Source organism: Dendrobates tinctorius, unplaced genomic scaffold (genome assembly GCF_039654945.1).
Source record: "Dendrobates tinctorius isolate UK_male_01 unplaced genomic scaffold, ASM3965494v1 ptg000070l, whole genome shotgun sequence".
NCBI classification, from domain to species: Eukaryota; Metazoa; Chordata; class Amphibia; order Anura; family Dendrobatidae; genus Dendrobates; species Dendrobates tinctorius.
In genome coordinates this window covers 15041649-15061365 of record NW_027361738.1, presented here as the reverse complement: position 1 = coordinate 15061365, position 19717 = coordinate 15041649, and the positions used below count along the sequence as shown (strand labels likewise).

At 45.7% G+C, this 19717-nt stretch overlaps 1 protein-coding gene across 1 annotated transcript in view; it reads right to left on the bottom strand.

Moving 5' to 3' along the window:
* NUP42 (nucleoporin 42) overlaps window positions 1–17429 on the bottom strand; it is a 51359-nt gene extending 33930 nt beyond the window's left edge. The window contains exon 1 of the mRNA XM_073581412.1: window positions 17206–17429. Coding sequence (XP_073437513.1) covers window positions 17206–17323 — 118 coding nt within the window. The 5' untranslated portion in view covers window positions 17324–17429. The remainder of the gene's footprint in view (window positions 1–17205) is intronic.
* Window positions 17430–19717: the final 2288 nt, after the last annotated feature.

Below are 19717 nucleotides of genomic sequence, written 5' to 3'. Positions count from 1 at the left end.
TCGGATATAACCTTTGAAGAGGGGAGCAAGGTCTTACAAAATCGATTTCGTGAAAGAAATTATCCGTCTAGACTGATAAAAAGAGCATATAAGTCAGTCAAAAATCTGACTCAAAAAGACTTGATTAATTCTTGTAAGGGACAGAATAATGTGGATGATTATAATGTGAATTTTATCACCACTTTTTTTGTACAAAATTATCAGATTTGTAATATATTGGAAAAACATTGGAAAATTATATTAAATGATCCAGTTCTAAGTAAGATAGTAGATCAGAAGCCGGGGGTGATTTTTAGGAGGGCCCCAACTATTAAGAATATTCTAGCCCCTAGTGTTATCTCCCCAAGGGAGACTTCAGGTAATAGTAGTGTATTGTATGAAAAAAGAGGTGCCTTTCAATGCAAAAGGAAAGGCTGTTATTGTTGTAGATCTATAATCAATTCCACTGATAAATTTCAGTCCTCCAGTTATCCCAGTGGGGAATTCAAGATTAGATATAGGATGACTTGTATAGGCCCCATCACACTAAGCGACTTACCAGCGATCCCGACACCGATATCCAGGTGTCAGGATCGCTAGTAAGTCGCTATGTGATCGCTGGTGAGCTGTCACACAGACAGCTTCACCAGCGATCAGCACAGCGATGCCGAGCGCCCGGCATCGCTGGCCATCGCTGTAAAAAATAGAATCAAAATAAAAAATATAGTTATTCTCACCTTCCGACGTCCTGTTCAGCCATCCTGCCTCTCTCCACGCTCCGGTCCCAGTGATCCTTTGCACGAATGACCGCGAGATGTCACGGTCTCGAGGGATAACAAAGTCTCGCAGTCATTCGTGCAAAGGATCACTGGGACCGGAACGTGGAGAGAGGCAGGATGGCTGAACGCGACGTCTGAAGGTGAGAATAACTATATTTTTTATTTTTTTTATTATTTTTTACACCTGACCTGGTCTCCCGCTGTCACACACAGCGATGCGTGCTGGCCAGCGGGAGACCAGCGACCAAAGAAATGTCCAGAGGTTTCTTCCAGCGATCAGTGATACCGGCAGGGGGGCCGCTCGCTGATCGCTGTCACACACAGCAATCTCGCTGGTGAGATCGCTGTTACGTCACAAAACTTGTGACTCAGCAGCGATCTCGCTACCGAGATCGCTTAGTGAGACGGGGCCTTTAGACTAGTTTTGTCATCTATTTGATTCAATGTAAATGTGGGAAACAATATGTAGGTAGGACTTCTCAACCTTTACATAAGAGGATTAATTCCCATTGATTTAATATTCGGAGGGGGTATATGAAGCATGGTTTGTCTCGTCATTGCACAGTTAACCATCAAGGTTCAGTATCTTTTACGGTACTTCCTATAGATCATGTATCTGAACATACTCTAATTAGAATAAATAATTTGAAAAGAAAGGAAACTTATTGGATTTATAAATTAAATACACTGCAACCGATGGGTTTAAATGATATTAGTGACCTTTTTTAGATATATTTTGAGGAATTATAGAATTTGTGATATTTTATAAAAAAGTTTTTGATTGATGTAGTAATTTATCAGTAGGGATCTTATGGGATATTGACTCTGAAACATTTCTGTATTTTCATGTGGTATAGTGGTTTAATGCATGTGAATTATACTTTTGAGCCTGTCTAAATTTGCCGCTTCAAATTCAGAAGCTTCTACATTTTATATATTTTATTTTTTGGTATATTATATCGTGATGATTTTGATGTGAATGCTTATTGGATTTTAGAGTATAACAACATGTTTTAAGTAGTGATATATATATATATATATATAACCCCTGGCTCTGTTGCTAAGGGGTTAAACATCATTTCTTGTGAAAACGCCCCTAAATCATTAAAAACGCATATGAAGAAATGATGTTTAACCCCTTAGCGACAGAGCCAGTTTGCAGCTTAATGACCGGGCCAATTTTTACAATTCTGACCACTGTCCCTTTATGAGGTTATAACTCTGGAACGCTTTAATGGATCCCACTGATTCTGAGATCGTTTTTTCGTGACATATTGTACTTCATGTTAGTGGTAAAATTTCTTCGATAAGTCTTGTGTTTATTTATGAAAAAACGGAAATATGGCAAAAATTTGCAATTTTAAAACTTTAATTTTTTATGCCCTTAAATCAGAGAGATGTGTCACACAAATTTCTTAATAAATAACATTTCCCACATGTCTACTTTACATCAGCACAATTTTGGAAGCAAAGTTTTTTTTTGTTAGGAAGTTATAAGGGTTAAAAGTTGACCAGCGATTTCTCATTTTTAACACAAAATTTACAAAAAGTAGCACCATTCTAAAAACTAGACCCCTCAAGGTGCTCAAAACCACATTCAAGAAGTTTATTAACCCTTTAAGTGGTTCACAGGAACTAAAGCAATGTGGAAGGAAAAAATTAACATTTAACTTTTTTTTGCAAAAAATTGACTTCAGAACCAATTTTTTTTTTTCACAAGTGTTAAAAGAGAAAATCAACCACAAAATTTGTTGTACAAATTCTCCTGAATACGCCGATACCCCAAATGTGGGGGTAAACCACTTTTTCAGCACGCGGCAGAGCTCGCAAGGGATGGAGCGCCGTTTGACTTTTCCAACGCAGAATTGGCTGGAATTGAGATCGGACGCCATGTTGCGCTCGGAGAGCCCTTAATGTGCCTAAACAGTGGAAAACTCCAACAAGTGACCCCATTGTGGAAACTAGACCCATTAAGGAACTTATCTAGATGTGTGGTGAGCACTTTGAACCTTCAAATGCTTCACAGAAGTTTATAACGTAGAGCCGTGAAAATAAGAAATCCATTTTTTTTTCCACAAAAATGATCTTTTCGCCCCCAAATTTTTATTTGTACAAGGGTAACAGGAGAAATCATACCCCCACAGTAGTTGTGCGATTTGTCCTGAGTACGCCGATACCCCATATGTGGGGGGGAACCACTGTTTGGGCGCATGGGAGAGCTCGGAAGGGAAGGAGTGCCATTTTGGAATGCAGACTTTGATGGAATGGTCTGTGGGCATCATGTTGGTTTGCAGAGCCCCTGATGGGCCTAAACAGTGGAAACCCCCCACAAGTGACCCCATTTTGGAAATTAGACCCCCAAGGAACTTATCTAGATGTGTGGTGAGCACTTTGAACCCCCAAGCGCTTCACAGAAGTTTATAAACGCAGAGCCGTGAAAATACAAAGTCTTTTTTATTTCCACAAAAGTTATTTTTTAGACCCCAATTTTTAGACCCCCAAAGTTGGTAAATAGTGAAAACCCCTCAATTCTTGCTCCAATCCTAACCCCAACACACCCCTAACCCTAATCCCAACCCTAACCCTGATTCTAACCCTAGCCCAACCCTAACCCTAGCCCAACCCTAACCCTAGCCCAACCCTAACCCTAGCCCAACCCTAACCCTAGCCCAACCCTAGCCCAACCCTAACCCTGGCCCAACCCTAACACTGGCCCAACCCTAACACTGGCCCAACCCTAACCCTGGCCCAACCCTAACCCTATCCCAACCCTAACCGAAAAAAAATATTTTCTTTATTTCATTATGTTTGACTATAAAAGGGGGTGATAAACGGTGGGGGGGGTTATGTACTATCGTTTATCATAGTGATCAAAATAATGAATGGAATCTGCCAGCCGGAGCCGGCAGATTCCCGGCGGGCGCACTGCGCATGCGCCCGCCATTTTCAAGATGTGCGATCACATCAGAGGAAAGAGAAATTTAATGCATAATAGCGGCCTTTTTTTTTTGCGGTCTCCGTTATAGGGTTAATAATGGCGATTGCAAAAACGGGGTCGGTAAAAAACGCCAGATTCATGTTCTCTGGGGTCTCGGCTACCCCTGGCAGCCGAGACCCCGGAGAAAATCCGACACTGGGGGGGTGCTATGTACTTTCTCCACAGCGCCGTGAATTAACGGCGCTGTGGTTTAAGTACCCTTAATTACCACCGTTAAAAGCCGTATCGGCGGTCGTTAAGGGGTTAAGGAAGGTGTATGTTAATGATTTGTGTTTGTATTTATATCTGGAATTTGTGATTATTCTTGTAGCCCTGATGAAGTGGCTGGTTTAACCCCTTAGCGACAGAGCCAGTTTGCAGCTTAATGACCAGGCCAATTTTTACAATTCTGACCACTGTCCCTTTATGAGGTTATAACTCTGGAACACATTAATGGATCCTGCTGATTCTGAGATTGTTTTTTTGTGACATATTGTACTTCATGTTAGTGGTAAAATTTCTTCGATAAGTCTTGTGTTTATTTATGAAAAAAACAGAAATATGGCAAAAAAATTTAAAATTTTGCAATTTTAAAACTTTAAATTTTTATGCCCTTAAATCAGAGAGATGTGTCACATACATTTCTTAATAAATAACATTTCCCACATGTCTACTTTACATCAGCACAATTTTGGATGCAAAATTTTTTTTGTTAGGAAGTTATAAGGGTTAAAAGTTGACCAGCGATTTCTCATTTTTACAACAAAATTTACAAAGCCATTTTTTTTTAGGGACCACATCATATTTAAAGTCATTTTGAGGGGTGTACATGACAGAAAATACCCAAAAGTGGCACCATTCTAAAAACTAGACCCCTCAAGGTGCTCAAAACCACATTCAAGAAGTTTATTAATCCTTTAAGTGCTTCACAGGAACAAAAGCAATGTGGATGGAAAAAATTAACATTTAACTTTTTTTGGGAAAAAAATTACTTCAGAACCAATTTTTTTTATTTTCACAAGTGTTAAAAGAGAAAATCAACCACAAAATTTGTTGTACAATTTCTCCTGAATATGCCGATACCCCATATGTGGGGGTAAACCCCTTTTTCAGCACACGGCAGAGCTCGCAAGGGATGGAGCACCGTTTGACTTTTTCAACGCAGAATTGGCTGGAATTGAGATCGGACGCCATGTTGCGCTCGGAGAGCCCTTAATGTGCCTAAACAGTGGAAAACTCCAACAAGTGACCCCATTGTGGAAACTAGACCCATTAAGGAACTTATCTAGATGTGTGGTGAGCACTTTGAACCTTCAAATGCTTCACAGAAGTTTATAACGTAGAGCCGTGAAAATAAGAAATCCATTTTTTTTCCACAAAAATGATCTTTTCGCCCCCAAATTTTTATTTGTACAAGGGTAACAGGAGAAATCATACCCCCACAGTAGTTGTGCGATTTGTCCTGAGTACGCCGATACCCCATATGTGGGGGGGAACCACTGTTTGGGCGCATGGGAGAGCTCGGAAGGGAAGGAGTGCCATTTTGGAATGCAGACTTTGATGGAATGGTCTGCGGGCATCATGTTGGTTTGCAGAGCCCCTGATGGGCCTAAACAGTGGAAACCCCCCACAAGTGACCCCATTTTGGAAATTAGACCCCCAAGGAACTTATCTAGATGTGTGGTGAGCACTTTGAACCCCCAAGCGCGTCACAGAAGTTTATAAACGCAGAGCCGTGAAAATAAAGTCTTTTTTATTTCCACAAAAGTGATTTTTTAGACCCCAATTTTTAGACCCCCAAAGTTGGTATATAGTGGAAACCCCTCAATTCTTGCTCCAACCCTAACCCCAACACACCCCTAACCCTAATCCCAACCCTAATCCCAACCCTAATCCCTAATCCTAACCCTAGTTCGCCCTAACCCTAGCCCAACCCTAACCCTTAACCCTAGCCCAACCCTAACCCTTAACCCTAGCCCAACCCTAACCCTTAACCCTAGCCCAACCCTAACCCTTAACCCTAGCCCAACCCTAACCCTAGCCCTAACCTAACCCTAGCCTTTAACCCTAGCCCAACCCTAACCCTAGCCCTAACCTAACCCTAGCCTAACCCTAGCCTAACCCTAACCCTAGCCTAACCCTAACCCTAGCCTAACTCTAGCCTAACCCTACCCTAGCCTAACCCTAGCCTAACCCTAGCCTAACCCTAGCCTAACCCTAACCCTAGCCTAACCCTAGCCTAACCCTAACCCTTATGGAAAACTGAAAAAAAAAATATTTTTTTTATTTCATTATGTGTGCCTATATAAGGGGGTGATAAACGGGGGGGTTATGTACTATTTTTATTATTTTGATCACTATGATGGATTATCATAGTGATCAAAATAATGAATGGAATCTGCCAGCCGGAGCCAGCAGATTCCCGGCGGGCGCACTGCGCATGCGCCCGCCATTTTCAAGATGGCGGCGCCCATCGGATGACGCCGGCGGGCGCGGGACCACCGGGAGGGGACGGAGGACAAGGGAGAGGTACCGGGAGGGGACCGGGGGGATCGGGGACCCTATTTCTCTATCCTCTGATGTGCGATCACATCAGAGGAAAGAGAAATTAAATGTAAAATCACGGCTTTTTTTTTTTTGCGGTCGCCGTTATAGGGTTAATAACGGCGATCGCAAAAGCGGGGGTCGGTAAAAACCGACCGATTCATGTTCTCTGGGGTCTCGGCTACCCCTGGCAGCCGAGACCCCGGAGAAAATCCGACACTGGGAGGCGCTATTCACTTAAATCACAGCGCCGTGAATTAACGACGCTGTGGTTTAAGTACCCTTAATTACCGCCGTTAAAAGGCGTATCGGCGGTCGTTAAGGGGTTAAGCCACGAAATGCGTAGGCTAAATAAAGTAGTTTTTTACTACATCTACCACGGAAGGTGTGTTTCTGGTCAGCACGGTTTTTGGAAAGCCCGCCTCTTTTTACTTTTTTTGATTTCCTCATTACTAGCGGGATACCAGCGACGACCGGATATTCTTGAGTGATTCCCAGTTTGTTGTGACTTTAGCAGGTGAGTCCAACTAATTGGGCGTACTACTGCGGTTTTAATTAGACGATACACCCTATGTGCGCTATTTTTGTGTTTATTTATAAAAATATCAGAAATTTGACAAAAATGTAAAAAAATTAGCAATTTTCAAACTTTGAATGATTATTCCTTTAATTCAGATAGTCATACCATAGCAAAACCTTAATAAATAATATTTCCCACATGTCTGCATAACTTCAGCACCATTTGTAAAATGTTATTTTATTTTGTTTGCATTTTAGGTTGAAACATGTAGCAGTAATTTTTAATTTTTTCATGGAAATTTACAAAATTATTTCTTTAGGGACCTATCCAGGTTTGAAGTGACTTTGGGGGTCCTATATGTTGAAAAAACCCCAAAAGCGCTAGCATTTTAAAAACAGCACTCCCTGACATACTGAAAACTGCTGTCAGGTAGTTTATTAACCCTTCAGGTGCTTTTCAGGACTTCATATAAAATTGCATGATAGAGTTGATTGATTTTTACCACCTAAATGTCGCTGACTTTTGAACAGGCCGCAATACCCGGCTGACTCTTAAGGACGATATTTACTCATGAATTGCCATGGAAAACATCAGGATCACACAATCATGATCTCAGCGTGCCAATGGGGATAAAGAGGGAGAAGCCACACTCTTTTAAACATTTATATGATATAGTCCGTATTGACAGCAGCATCTAAGGGGTTAAACAGATAAGGACGGTGACAACACTGATCGTGGCTGATGCAGCAAGTAGTCTACTATAGTGTACAGCCGACAGCTGCTGGATTGTCACCTGTAGGAGGATGATATTCTCTTATATCTCAGGTCAGTTAAAAGAGGTATTGACGGTCATTAAGGGGTTAGAAATGGAGAGGTTTTGGTGCACCCTTGGTGTTGCCTGGGGTTAACAGTTATGACACATTTTGTCTGATAGTCCTCAACCAAGCGCTGCCTGAATTCAATCAGCAGCTTTGCACGGACGCCACGGCCGTGACATCGGTGTCAATTTTGAAGAAGTTGAAGTCGGTATAAAATGAACTGACTACGAAAATATATAATAAATTGGGTACAGTGCTGAATATTTTTTTCATAATAATTTGGGTAAGTCATGAAATGTCCTATAAATGTCTGTTCTTTTCCTGATCTAAGGATCTGGGTTTTTAGTTGAGATGAAGCGGTGCTGCATTTTATGTACCTGCCGAATAGTGAAGCTTCTTGTCACGTCGCCGTCGGACTTGGGGGCTGGTGTTCCTGTCTCGGCCACTGGGAGCCGCCGGACTGTCACGTCCCCGTCGGACTCGGGGACTGGTGTTCCTGCCTCGACCACTGGGAGGCGCCGGACTGTCACGTCACCGTAGGACTCGGGGGCTGCTGTTCCTGCCTCGGCCACTGGGAAGCGCCGGACTCCTTCGACTGGTGGTGCAGGCGATAGGAGGGCCTTGTCCTATGTGGGTCCACTCCTTTGACGCTTGCCTCTGTCGTGGGGCATCGCCGTGTTTCTCCTGTGGGTGATGGAGGTGACAGAGAAGGATCGCAGGCATCTGGTGGGTGCAGGCTTCGCTCTTCTGTCAGAGGTGAAGGGGTTGGTGCATCGCCATCTGGCCTGGTTCTGGGGGCGGTCCAGATGAGGTCATCATGCTGTGAGGGATAGCCTTATCCTTCAAATACTTTGGAGCCTGTCCTGCAGGCTGCCAGATATAGTCTTGGTTTCCCTAGTGTTCTAGTGTTTAATTGCTACTTTTGACTCTGACCTTAGCCTGGATTTTGACTCTGCTACAGCCTGCCGATATTGTACCTCTGCTGCTCGCTCGGTTTCTGACTTTTGACTCCTGACTATGCTTTCGGTCCCGGTTTTTAGTCCCTTCCTGGTGACCGTCCTGCTCCGGTCCGCTACTCTCATAGGCAGCTACCTCTTGGGCTCTACTGTATTTCCAGATCCCTGTATAGGGGTAAAGGGTCTCTCCGGGTGCAGTTTTACGTGCGGCTCAGACTCGCAACTGACGGACGTCACACTTCTTCTCTACAGATCAGAGGAAAAAGGCACTGGGAAGGAATGCCCGATGCCCTGCACTCATCTCAGAACTGTAAACATACACAGTGTGAATAAATCAGAAGAGACTGCGGGGCGGGATCTCGGGCCGCGCGTCCACGCAGGCGCAAGAAGGAAGACATCATGTGATGTCAGTGGACAGGCAGCGCTAAATGCGCATGCCCAAGAAACAAGATTACAGCGCAGGCGCCGGGTAAATAACTGAACGCTGAGGAGGCAGCGCCCAGAAGAATGGAGGAAATGATTGATGGCCGAGAGGCGTCTGTGTCCAGGGGAAAGACATGCCCCCCGGACAAACTAGAGGTATGAGTGACAAACTATAAAAACAATTCCTTCAGCGGTGGAAGGGACCCCAACTAAAACAGCCACCTTGACAGAATGCAGCATTAGTGCTGCACAAGGTGGCTCTTTTAGTTAAAAACTCCTGGGGGGGGTGGGGGTGGTGACAGGTTCCCTTTTATGAGATTCTTGCGCCATAAATTCATGTATGTGGTGCTTGAGTTAGCTATTCATAATGCAGACTGCTGACAGGTCACTGCTTCATCGCTGACCTGCCCCCTAGTTTGCATAATGAATATATGTATATAGGGAAGGAAAAAAAAAATCCCACCTCCCAGATCTCGATCTGAGCATGTACCGTCCCCGGCAGCCATTTTCCTGAAGGCCACGGCATCGCAGTAATGGATATGCGGGTGCTCCGGGTGTTCACAAAATGCCGGCGGAGCGCCCCCTCACACCACAGCCATTTTCACCCGCAGTGGCGCACATCAGAACACCCCCTCATCCCAGCCTGCAGCAATGTGCCACTCTTACCTCCTCCAGCAGCGACCCTGGGACCCTGCTCCACTGCGGCCAGTAAGGTATATCTATATTATAAGACGCCACTCCATTCCCCCAAAAAAATATTGGGGAAAAAAGTGCATCTTATAATCCAAAAAATACGGTAAGTATGTCAATAATGTTCTGACAAAGCCAAATATCAAAAAGTATCAAGAACAAATCAGCTTTATTTAAAACATGACACACCAACAAGGCAAACAATGCACATAGCAAAGTATGTAAATTCAACAGGGAATATATCAATAATAGCTGTGAAGCTTAAAATATAACTTTCAATATTGATAATAAAACTTATGATCCAAAAGTGTGAAGTGCAGGACAAACGGACACAAAAAAATCGTATATACGGTACTTGATTCCAACAGATCGCCAATTGATATTTGTATCAAGGTGATTATAAGCCATGTTACATTAATCTGAGTTGCCACTCATAAGTACAGTCCACGATGGGCGATGTAGACAAAACGAGGAGGGTGCGGGAACACATACGAGATACCATAAACAAAAAAGATACACCGGTGGCTAACCACTAATGACACTAGTGGTGACACTAATACACCTGACACACTGCGGGACCAGTAATATGGTCATCTGTGTTTAGTGTATTGTAGGGTCACTGGGTGGGCAATGCCCGAATTGTTCATGTCTCGTTACCTCCAGGCTGCACACAATCACATTATGATAGAGTTGGATGTCTGTTTACATTAATCATTGTGATAACATGTATATGGAGCTCTTTGCTTTAACCCCTTTCCGACTGCTGACGGGATAGTACATCAGCGGTCGGAGTCCCCTGCTTTGAGGTGGGCTCCGGCGGTGAGGCCACCTCAAAGTAGCGACATGTCAGCTGTAATAAACAGCTAACATGTGCCCGCAATAGGCGCGGGTGGAATCGCGATCCGTCTGCGCCTATTAACTAGTTAAATCCTGCTGTCAAACGCTGACAGCGGGCATTTAACTAGCACTTCCGGCATCCGGCCGGAAATGAGCACATCGCCGACCCCCCATCACATGATCGGGGGTCAGCGACGTGTTGCCGTGACAACCAGAGGTCTTATAGAGACCTCTATGGTTGTTGCCGACATATTGCTATTAGCGCCACCCGGTGGTCGGCGCTTGTAGCAATGCAGTAAATCTGCTACATATAGGTAATCTGAGCATCGCCTATATGTAGCAGGCTTTTGAGGCATGTCAAAAGTAAAAAAAAAAAAAAAAAAAAAAAAAAAAAAAAAAAAAAAATTAACCCCTTCATGACCAAGTCTATTTTGGCCTTAATGACCTGGCCATTTTTAGCAATTCTGACCACTGTCCCTTTATGAGGTAATAACTCAGGAACGCTTCAACGGATCCTAGCGATTCTGAGATTGTTTTTTTCGTGACATATTGGGCTTCATGTTAGTGGTAAATTTAAGTCGATAATTTTTGGGTTTATTTGTGAAAGAAAAAAAAAGGAAATTTGGCGATTATTTTGCAATTTTCAAATTTGAATTTTTATTGTGTTAAACCAGAGTTATGTGACACAAAATAGTTACTAAATAACATTTCCCACATGTCTTCTTTACATCAGCACAATTTTGGAAACAACATTTTTTTTTGGTTAGGCAGTAATAAGGGTTAAAAGTTGACCAGCGATTTCTCACTTTTACAACTAAATTTACAAAACCATTTTTTCTAGGGACCACCTCACATTTGAAGTTACTCTGAGGGGTCTATGGCAGAAAATACCCAAAAGTGACAATTATAAAAACTGCACCCCTCAAGCTACTCAAAACTACATTCAAGAAGATTATTAACCCTTCAGGTGCTTCACAGGAACTAAAGCAACGTGGAAGGAAAAAATGTACATTTTAATTTTTCCAACAAAAATTTTCTTTTAGCATCAATTTTTTTCATTTTCACATGGGCAACAGGATAAAATGGATCCTAAAGTTTGTTGGGCAATTTCTCCTGAGTACACTGATACCTCATATGTGGTCATAAACCACTGTTTGGGTGCATAGCAGGGCAAGGAAGGGAAGGAGCGCCATTTGACTTTTTGAATGGAAAATATGCTGGAATATTTAGCGGTTGCCATGTCGCGTTTGGAGAGCCCCTGTGTGCCTAAACATTGGCGCTCCCCCACAAGTGACACCATTTTGGAAACTAGACCCCCCAAGGAACTTATCTAGATGCATAGTGAGCACTTTGAACCCCCAGGTGCTTCACAAATTGATCCGTTAAAAAAAAAAAAAAAAAAAAAAGTACTTTTTTTTTTTCACAAAAATTTTCTTTTAGCCTCAGTTTTTTCATTTTTACATGGGCAACAGGATAAAATGGATACTAACATTTGTTGGGCAATTTCTCCTGAGTGCACGGATACCTCATATGTGGTCATAAACCACTGTTTGGGCGAACGGCAGGGCCCGCAAGGGAAGGAGCGCCATTTGACTTTTTGAATGGAAAATTAGCTCCAATCGTTAGCGGACACCATGTCATGTTTGGAGAACCCCTGTGTGCCTAAACAGTGAAAAAAAACCCACAAGGGACACTATTTTGGAAACTGGACCCCTTAAGGAACTTTGAACCCCCAAGTGCTTCACAGAGGTTTATAACACAGAGCAGTGAAAAAAATTTTTTTCCTCAAAAATGTTTAGCCCGCTATTTTTTATTTTCACAAGGCTAACAGAGAAATTGGACCACAAAAGTTGTTGTGCAATTTGTTTTGAGTACACAGAAAGCCCATATGTGGGTGGGAACCACTGTTTGGGCGCATGGGAAAGCTCGGAAGGGAAGGCGTGCCATTTTGGAATGCAGACTTTGATGGAATGTTCTGCTGGCGTCATGTTGCGTTTTCAGAGCCCCTGATGTGCCTAAACAGGAGAAACCCCCCACAAGTGACCCCATTTTAGAAACTAGACCCCCAAGGAGCTTATCTAGATGTGTAGTGAGCACTTTGAACCCCCAAGTGCTTCACAGAAGTTTATAAACGCAGAGCCATGAAAATAAAAAAAAAAAATCATTTTTTTCCTCAAAAATGATTTTTTTATCCCGCTATTTATTATTTTCCCCAAGGGTAACAGGAGAAATTGGACCCCAAAAGTTGTTGTCCAGTTTGTCCTGAGTACGCTTGTACCCATATGTGGTGGGGAACCACTATTTGGGCGCACGGCAGGGCTCAGAAGGGAAGGAGCGCCATTTGACTTTTTGAATGGAAAATTAGCTCCAATCGTTAGCGGATCCCATCACAGTGATCAAAATGAATGAATGGAATCTGGCAGATTCGACGGGCGCACTGCGCATGCGCCTGCCATTTTGGAAGATGGCGGCGCCCATGATCTGGGACGGCGAGACACCGGGAGCCACAGCGAGACTTGGAGGGTACCAGGGGGAGGTGATCGGACTGCGGGGGGAAGCAGATGATGACGGCAGCGGCCGATCAGCGCAGTCAGTCGGTGGCGGGGGGTTGGATCGGTGTCTCCAGCCATGCCCGATGCTATTTCAGCATCGGCCATGGCTGGATTGTAATATTTCAGCAAATTTCATTGATGAAATATTACTATCACTCTTCCTATATTTGCGGGTCGTGTGACCTTTCAGAGACCCCGGTCACTAGACTCGCAGGAGGGTGATTTATACCATGGCACCTACGTTGGCGTCACTGGTCATAATGGCACAGGTTTTCATGACACCAACGTAGGTGTCATTGGTCGGGAAGGGGTTAATTTATTTTTTTTTTAAACTAAAAGTTTAAAAACACCCCCCCTTTCGCCCCCAATCCAAATAAAACTTGGGGAAAAAAAACAAAAAAAAAACAAACCTACACATATTTGGTATCGCTGGGTTCAGAATCGCCCTGTAAATTCAAAATAAGTTTTAACCCGATCACTAAATGGCGTAGTGAGAAAAAAAAATAAAAACGCCAGAATTACGTTTATTTGGTCACCGCGACATTGCATTGAAATGCAATACTGGGCGATCAAAAGAACGTATCTGCACAAAAGTGGTATCATTAAAAATTGCACCTCGGCCCGCAAAAAATAAGCCCCCACCTGACCCCAGATCAAGAAAAATAGAGACGCTACGGGTCTCGGAAAATATGCACTTTTTTTTTTTTTAAGCAAACTTTGGAATTTTTTTTTCACCACTTAGATAAAAGAGAACTTAGACATGTTTGGAGTCTGTGAACCTATAATGACCTGGAGAATCATAATGGCAGGTCAGTTTTAGCATTTAGGCCAGGTTCACACTGAGTTATGCAGACCGTTCAACGCATAGCGTTGACGGTCACGTTAATGCTGTACCGCTAGCGCAGATGCTTTATCTGTGCTAGCGGTGACGGAGCCTCAGATGCTGCAGCCCGCGTCCGAGGCTCCGTCACTGAATGATGGCACATCGCGAACGCGTGTCACGATGCGCCTGACAATGGAGGGCAATGGCAGCGTTAATGGACTGCGTTACACCGCGGTGTAACGCAGTCCATTTAACGGACTGCCTAACGAAATGTGAACCCAGCCTTAGTGAATCTAGCAAGAAAAGCCAAACAAAAAACAAGTGTGGGATTGCACTTTTTTTTTTTCTCTGCAATTTCACCTGACTTGCAATTTTTTTTCCCGTTTTTGAGTACATGACATGGTAAAACCAATGGTGTCGTTCAAAAGGACAACTTGTCCCGCAAAAAAAAAAAAAAAAAAGCCTTCACATGGCCATATTGACGGAAAAATAAAAAAAGTTATGGGTCTGGAAAGAAGGGGAGTGAGAAACGAAAAAAGCTATGGTCATTAAGGGGTTAAGGTACTCTATGGTTCACGGTCTGTGCTATAAATACTAAGCCGCCACGGCTTAGTACAGGCGTACAACACATAATGACCTACGGTTTATGGGGTTAATGCTATATAGCCAAGTGCATTCAGGCTGGTGCTATGGTATAAAGCAGACAGCTCTTCCTGGCTTGCCCATGGTGGACTGTACTTATGAGAAGCAACTCAAATTAATGTAGTACGTCTTATAAATATCAAATGGTGATCTGTTGGAATCAAGTACCATGTATACGATTTTTGTGTCCTGCAGTTTTGGATCATAAGTTTTATTATTATCATCATCAATAATAAAAGTTAGATTTTAAACTTCACAGCTACTATTGAAGGAATAAAACAAGGGAAAATGCAGCATCAAAAACATAATAAAAACATTTTAACAACACACACAAATGCACAAAAAACACACACACAAACCGCAAGTAACAAATTTAAATAACAGGTGCAGAAATACTGCAGCGTCAAAGACTCGTCAAAAGCGCTTTGCAAGAACGTAGCCCAAAACTGACAGCGCTAACACATTGCAGTACGCGTGCATTACAAGTGATCAGAGAAATAAACGTTATAGTCACAACCTTATAGCTATAGGTCATCAATATTAGGTGGGTATCTGGCTCTTTGCCTCATAGAATCGTAGAGTTGGAAGTGACCTCCTGGGCCATCTGGTCCAACCCCCTGCTCAAAGCAGGATTCGCTAAATCATTCCAGACAGATGTCTGTCCAGCCTCTGTTTGAAGACTTCTATTGAAGGAGAACTCACCACCTCTCGTGGCAGCCTGTTCCACTCAATGATCACTCTGTCAAAAAGTTTTTTCTAATATCTAATCTGTGTCTCCTCCCATTCAGTTTCATCCCATTGCTTCTAGTCTTTCCTTGTGCAAATGAGAATAAAGATGATCCTTCTACAATGTGACAGCCCTTTAGATATTTGTAGACAGCTATTAAGTCTCCTCTCAGTCTTCTCTTCTGCAAGCTAAACATTCCCAAATTCTGAAACCTTTCCTCATAAGACAGGGTTTGCAGACCGGTCACCATTCTGGTCGCTCTTTTCTGAACTTGCTCCAGTTTGTTGATGTCTTTTTTAAAATGTGGTGCCCAAAACTAGACACAATATTCCAGATGAGGTCTGACCAAAGTGGAGTAGAGGGCAATAATGACTTCACGTGATCTAGACTGTATGCTTCTGTTTATACATCATAGAATTGCATTTGCCTTTTTTGCTGCTGCATCACACAGTTGACTCATATTCAGTCTGTGATCTATTAGTATACCCAAGTCATTTTCACATGTGCCTCCCTTCCCATCAGCTATATGAAGAGGCCACATCACTATGCAGAGCGCAGCATCCTCTCCATTATTTACGAGACCACGCTCTGTGTGTAACTTTTCTTGGTATCTGATCTGAGAGCATCAGATGTGAGATGGTAATGACAGTGGGCTCCAGCTCTGCTGCACGCGTGTGATCCGAGTGACAGTGCTCTGATATACGAGAGAATCGCAGCACAGGTGAGGAGGAGACGGAGAAAGTAACTTCTTCATCTCCTCCATTGCCTGTCTCTGCATATATCGCACTGCAGTCTGATGTTTCACTCGCATCCACAGACTTGTATTGGTGTGAGTGAGCCGAGTCTCCCTGCCAATCGCAGCATGCTGGGATTGTTCTCTCATGCTGAATCGGTAAAAGAAAATAACGGCAGATATGAGCTGCCCCATAGTGTAACACTGGGCTGAGTGCTGTGTTATGGCATATCACTTGGCCATGTTATATTATAGTGTGACTGCAGCATTAGTGCAATAAGCAGGACTGAGCTGTGATACTGGATGCAGCGGTGATCATGTGTTACATAGTCGTGTTACACTCCCTTCATGTCTTGTGACATACAGGGGCACAAAGATATTACACAGTCACCAGGCGACAAGTGGGCCTGTGTACATGAGAGAGACATGACCCTCTATACCCCACCCTGGTCATGCCCCTATCTTCTAAGAGGAGCCGGATATATCCTGGACCTCTACAAGCCTCCCCCCCATCCCCCTATTGTTACCATTTATTTGGCAATACAAACATGTACTTAGTCCTGACAATAAAGCTCATTTGAATTGAGACACAAACACAGAGGACACTCAGAGAGAGAGAGACACAGAACGACACACAGAGAGAGAAACACACACACAGACACTCAGAGAGACACACACAGACACTCAGAGAGAGAGACACACACACAGACACAGAGACACACACAGACACTCAGAGAGAGAGAGACACACACAGACACAGAGACACACACAGACACTCAGAGAGAGAGAGACACACACAGAGAGAGGCACACACAGACACTCAGAGAGAGAGAGACACACACAGAGAGAGGCACACACACACAGACACAGAGAGAGAGAGACACACACACAGACACTCAGAGAGACACACACACACACTCAGAGAGAGAGAGAGACACACACAGAGAGAGGCACACACAGACACTCAGAGAGAGAGAGACACACACAGAGAGAGGCACACACACACAGACACACAGAGAGAGAGAGAGACACACACAGACACTCAGAGAGACACACACAGAGAGCGACACAGAAAGAGACACAGATTGAGAGAGACACACACACAGATAGAGACACACACAGAGACAGAGACACACACGCAGTATCGGTGGTCTGCACACAGTATTCCCCCGGTGTGTGCTCCGGCTCGCCTGTGACGCCCATACCGGAGGCCTGGCTTTTGTAGCGGTTACGTCCATCATGTGGTCCTTCTCTCGGATGCTCATTCCAACAATTGTCTCCAAACCTGCAGCGGCCCTGCAGGAAGAAGTTGCAGATCACCATGTTCAGGGAAGGGAGTAGGGACTAGAACGGAGATGATTTTTTGAGAGAATGATGTCACTGGAAGGGGCAGGGCCTCCTTTACTCTGAAGACCTGACAGCGGGAAGCATTCTTGCGCATGCGCTGAGGTGCTGGAGGAGAAGACGAGACTAGAGGCGGGAAATGAGTGAATTCACCATGGAGACTTGTGAGGAGAGGACTAAGGCGCTGCAGTGCACCATGGGGCTGTGTGAGGAGAGGACTGAGGGGCTGCAGTGCACCATGGAGCCTTGTGAGGAGAGGACTGAGGGGCTGCAGTGCACCATGGAGCTGAGTGAGGAGAGGACTGAGGGGCTGCAGTGCACCATGGAGCCTTGTGAGGAGAGGACTGAGGGGCTGCAGTGCACCATGAAGCCTTGTGAGGAGAGGACTGAGGGGCTGCAGTGCACCATGGAGCCTTGTGAGGAGAGGACTGAGGGGCTGCAGTGCACCATGGAGCTGAGTGAGGAGAGGACTGAGGGGCTGCAGTGCACCATGGAGCCTTGTGAGGAGAGGACTGAGGGGCTGCAGTGCACCATGGAGCCTTGTGAGGAGAGGACTGAGGGGCTGCAGTGCACCATGGAGCCTTGTGAGGAGAGGACTGAGGGGCTGCAGTGCACCATGGAGCTGAGTGAGGAGAGGACTGAGGGGCTGCAGTGCACCATGGAGCCTTGTGAGGAGAGGACTGAGGGGCTGCAGTGCACCATGGAGCTGAGTGAGGAGAGGACTGAGGGGCTGCAGTGCACCATGGAGCTGAGTGAGGAGAGGACTGAGGGGCTGCAGTGCACCATGGAGCCTTGTGAGGAGAGGACTGAGGGGCTGCAGTGCACCATGAAGCCTTGTGAGGAGAGGACTGAGGGGCTGCAGTGCACCATGGAGCCTTGTGAGGAGAGGACTGAGGGGCTGCAGTGCACCATGGAGCCTTGTGAGGAGAGGACTGAGGGGTTGCAGTGCACCATGGAGCTGAGTGAGGAGAGGACTGAGGGGCTGCAGTGCACCATGGAGCTGAGTGAGGAGAGGACTGAGGGGCTGCAGTGCACCATGGAGCTGAGTGAGGAGAGGACTGAGGGGCTGCAGTGCACCATGGAGCCTTGTGAGGAGAGGACTGAGGGGCTGCAGTGCACCATGGAGCCTTGTGAGGAGAGGACTGAGGGGCTGCAGTGCACCATGGAGCCTTGTGAGGAGAGGACTGAGGGGCTGCAGTGCACCATGGAGCTGAGTGAGGAGAGGACTGAGGGGCTGCAGTGCACCATGGAGCCTTGTGAGGAGAGGACTGAGGGGCTGCAGTGCACCATGGAGCCTTGTGAGGAGAGGACTGAGGGGCTGCAGTGCACCATGGAGCTGAGTGAGGAGAGGACTGAGGGGCTGCAGTGCACCATGGAGCCTTGTGAGGAGAGGACTGAGGGGCTGCAGTGCACCATGGAGCCTTGTGAGGAGAGGACTGAGGGGCTGCAGTGCACCATGGAGCCTTGTGAGGAGAGGACTGAGGGGCTGCAGTGCACCATGGAGCTGAGTGAGGAGAGGACTGAGGGGCTGCAGTGCACCATGGAGCCTTGTGAGGAGAGGACTGAGGGGCTGCAGTGCACCATGGAGCCTTGTGAGGAGAGGACTGAGGGGCTGCAGTGCACCATGGAGCCTTGTGAGGAGAGGACTGAGGGGCTGCAGTGCACCATGGAGCTGAGTGAGGAGAGGACTGAGGGGCTGCAGTGCACCATGGAGCCTTGTGAGGAGAGGACTGAGGGGCTGCAGTGCACCATGGAGCTGAGTGAGGAGAGGACTGAGGGGCTGCAGTGCACCATGGAGCTGAGTGAGGAGAGGACTGAGGGGCTGCAGTGCACCATGGAGCCTTGTGAGGAGAGGACTGAGGGGCTGCAGTGCACCATGAAGCCTTGTGAGGAGAGGACTGAGGGGCTGCAGTGCACCATGGAGCCTTGTGAGGAGAGGACTGAGGGGCTGCAGTGCACCATGGAGCCTTGTGAGGAGAGGACTGAGGGGTTGCAGTGCACCATGGAGCTGAGTGAGGAGAGGACTGAGGGGCTGCAGTGCACCATGGAGCTGAGTGAGGAGAGGACTGAGGGGCTGCAGTGCACCATGGAGCTGAGTGAGGAGAGGACTGAGGGGCTGCAGTGCACCATGGAGCCTTGTGAGGAGAGGACTGAGGGGCTGCAGTGCACCATGGAGCCTTGTGAGGAGAGGACTGAGGGGCTGCAGTGCACCATGGAGCCTTGTGAGGAGAGGACTGAGGGGCTGCAGTGCACCATGGAGCTGAGTGAGGAGAGGACTGAGGGGCTGCAGTGCACCATGGAGCCTTGTGAGGAGAGGACTGAGGGGCTGCAGTGCACCATGGAGCCTTGTGAGGAGAGGACTGAGGGGCTGCA